The sequence below is a fragment of the Gavialis gangeticus genome, unplaced genomic scaffold (genome assembly GCF_001723915.1).
Source record: "Gavialis gangeticus isolate Ggan-Ray unplaced genomic scaffold, GavGan_comp1, whole genome shotgun sequence".
Classification (NCBI taxonomy): Eukaryota; Metazoa; Chordata; order Crocodylia; family Gavialidae; genus Gavialis; species Gavialis gangeticus.
In genome coordinates, this window is record NW_017729013.1 from 8598939 (window position 1) to 8602203 (window position 3265).

The 3265-nt window shown below is 39.7% G+C and overlaps 1 protein-coding gene across 9 annotated transcripts in view; it reads left to right on the plus strand.

Annotated features, from left to right (window-relative positions):
- The window catches only part of CUX1 (cut like homeobox 1), a 549359-nt gene that overhangs the window by 298194 nt on the left and 247900 nt on the right, over positions 1–3265 (plus strand). For all 9 annotated transcript variants that reach the window (XM_019511454.1, XM_019511458.1, XM_019511453.1 and 6 more), the window contains exon 5: positions 441–578. In XM_019511454.1, coding sequence (XP_019366999.1) covers positions 441–578 — 138 coding nt within the window. The remainder of the gene's footprint in view (positions 1–440; positions 579–3265) is intronic.

Consider the following 3265-nt stretch of genomic DNA (forward strand, 5'->3'; position numbering starts at 1 on the left):
CCCTAGCCCCCCCAGCCCTCCCTCTAGCCCAAGTCACTTAGGTCAGGATCCCAGCATGGCTCCTGGCACTGGTGAATGTGAGCACAGGCCACTCCCAGTCTAAGATCATGTGGCTGAAAGGAGGCTGCTTGACCCTAGATCAGATATGGTGAACATCTGACCATACCCCAACTCATTTAAAGGTGTTGCCAAATTGTTACCAGCATATTAAAGGTGCATTCTATCAGTTTGAAAATAATTGAAAGGCTTAAACATAAAAAAATAAGTATTTTTTAAAACTCATGTGTTGGAGGGGAATGTAAGAAAAGTAGAACACATACAGGCCTTTTTTTTACATTATTACGAGGAAGGAAGAATAGAATTTCTGTAGTGTCACAAAATGATTTCAAGATTCTGAGCTACTGAAGGTATATCAGTGTTTTTATCCTTTTATTGTTCAGATCCAGTTCCAGCTCTGGATTTAGGACAGCAGCTTCAGCTGAAAGTCCAACGCATGCATGATATTGAAACAGAAAACCAGAAACTTAGGGAAACGCTAGAAGAATACAACAAGGAATTTGCTGAAGTGAAAAATCAAGGTAGGTTGAAAAAATTGTATTCTTTTTGCTGTTATCTTTTATAAATTGCTCCATAGTTTGAACACTGTTGGGATTTGCCCTTATTTTTATCTTATAATGTCATGATGGGCAGAAGTATTGACATTCGTTAAAGGAAGATATACCATATTATGTATGCTTTTATATTTGCATGCATACATATAACTTTATTGTACTTTGAGTACCTGTTAGTGATCCAAAAAACATATTGAAACTTCAAAGTGATCATTTAATAATAAGATCTTTGGAGACTGGCCTCAGACCAAGCAAGTATTTTTCGTAATCGTTGTTTGTAAATACTGTTATTTTGTAAAACTGGATATCTCCTTTGCTCATTTCATGTAAAATCGTAACACTTCCTTAGTAACTGCAACTTTCTTATACATGAGATAGTGAGAGAGTATCATAACTACTGAGGGTAATGCTTTTTACTTATTTAAGGTAATTGGTAAAATTTTAGAAGTGACCACTGTGTGTGAAAACACCATTATCTCAAAAACTAAAAAGCCCCTGCTACCTTTGAACATATTCAAGCTTTCTTGCACTTCAGAGGAACATATTTCCTGCATCAGGAAATAAAATATGCTCACTCTAAAACCTATTTCCCTTTACATAAGACTTGTGGTTTCCCTGTAAATATCCAATTCTGAGTTAGGGTAGCAGCAAATGGTTCTTACAACTGGAAGAATGAACATTTATCATGTAGGATTGTGGCACCCAAGGATTGCCTAACTAAAGACTGCATTGGTGATTTAGCATGACCTTTGTATGTTGAGTCTAAACTTCAGCGAAAGGAGCAGATTATAGCCACCTCTAAAATGAAAGGTGAGGGATGACAAGTGCCAGCATGTAAAGGCATACAGCTGGATTGAAAAAGCATGCTAGGAGCTGCTGTTTCTGTGACTTGTTCTATTCTGATAAAAGTACAGTAACCACAGGTCACTCCTCTATTAGAGATGCACTTTGACCACCTTAACAGAGGAATTTGGGGCATGATCCTTGAAGGTGCTGAGGATTGTTAATTCTCATTGTGGGTACCGGGGTGGTTACTAGTAATGCAGCAGTCTTTAAAGATCTCAGTCAGGATCAAGGGCCATTACGCTAGAGGTCATGCAGACATAAAAAAACATGGTTCCTGTCCTGCAAAGTTTATCATCTTCAAGTAGAAAAGTATTTGAGATCAATACTTCGTAGGATTTGGCAGTAGTGTAACTCAGAGGGTGTAACTGAGTGCCACCTTTGTGGAGGGAGAAATGCCAAAATACCTGTACCACTGCGGTTGGCACTACAGCAACCAGCACTGCCCCAGGCGTTGCACAGCTCTCTGAAGTGGAACTGCCATGCCATGCCTCTGGGAGCAGGCCCTTATTTCAGCTGTGCATCAGTTCACAAATTTGCATTTTTAATGTATAACACGTGAGTTTATGCCAGTCATGTAATAATTTTGTTCTTTGGCTTTTATTTTGGAACTGTTCTGCACTGTTTTTCATATGGAGATTAACTTGGAGTTTTCAGAGGCCTATTGGTAATTAAGGGGATTTCAGTCGGTTGATCTTTTCATAGGTGGGGTCTGTGTAGTCTTAAAATAATGTTCCTTTAATTACCTTCTCTCAGAACTGGCACTTATGGAATTGCCTATTCAACTTCAGCTAGCATGGAGAGTGCTTACTTCCTGGAGTGGGATAAAGGATCGGACTCTGTTTTCCCAACCCACTCAAATTATTCCATTGACTTACTGGGACTGTTCAACTTAGGAAGGCTGTAAATTGGTTTTATGCAAAAATCATGACTCATAACTAGTATTTGCTCATATGCATATGCTTTTGAACATGTAAAGCATTTTAATGCTTGCTTTTCTCTATTTATAGTGTCAGGGCCAGATATAGTATTTGGGCAAGAAGGTAAAATTCCAGAGACCTCAGTGGAATTGCATCTACTCATTCCACTGGTAAATTTTACTCTCTATATTACTTAACGCAGATGGAGGTATTTTCTTACATTTTAATGATGAAGATATGCAAGGCCATATTTTTCAGTTGCAAACCATTTACATTCCATAGGTTCAGGAAAATGTCATCATTCACACCATTAGAGATCTGAGGGGAGAATTTCCTGTTGAACTCTAAAGAATATTTTTGATAGTTATTGTAAAAATGGACAGACTATGGGAATATGACTTAATGAGCCTCATTTAATTTTTTTTTTTTTTTGAGTGTTCAGAAGTACAAGTCAGTCAAAAGTAGCTAGTTTTCTTGGAGCAAATGATCCATTGTAACTTGAAGTCGGGCAAAGCCAAGTACTGAGGACGAGGGCTGTGCAAAGCTTTGGGTGCCAGTTCGATTCGGAGAAAATTCAGCAGCTGAATCTTTGAATCTGAATCGAATCGGGAAACCAATAAGAAGGTCCAAATCAATTCAAAGCCTCCAAATCAATTTGGAGAAAGATTTGGAGATTCGGCGATTTGGAGCAGTCCCAGCTTGCCACCACAGGGAGCTGGACCTGGGCTCTGTGCCAGTAAGTTGGGGAGGGAGCTGGAGAAGGGGGAAGGAGACCATGGGGGGACCCCCACCAAGCCCCATCCCCTGCCTGCTCCCCCAACCCCCTGAGCGCCTCCTGACCCCTGCCCGCTCTCCCAGCCCCAGCTCTTAAATAAAAAAAAAAAAAAAAAA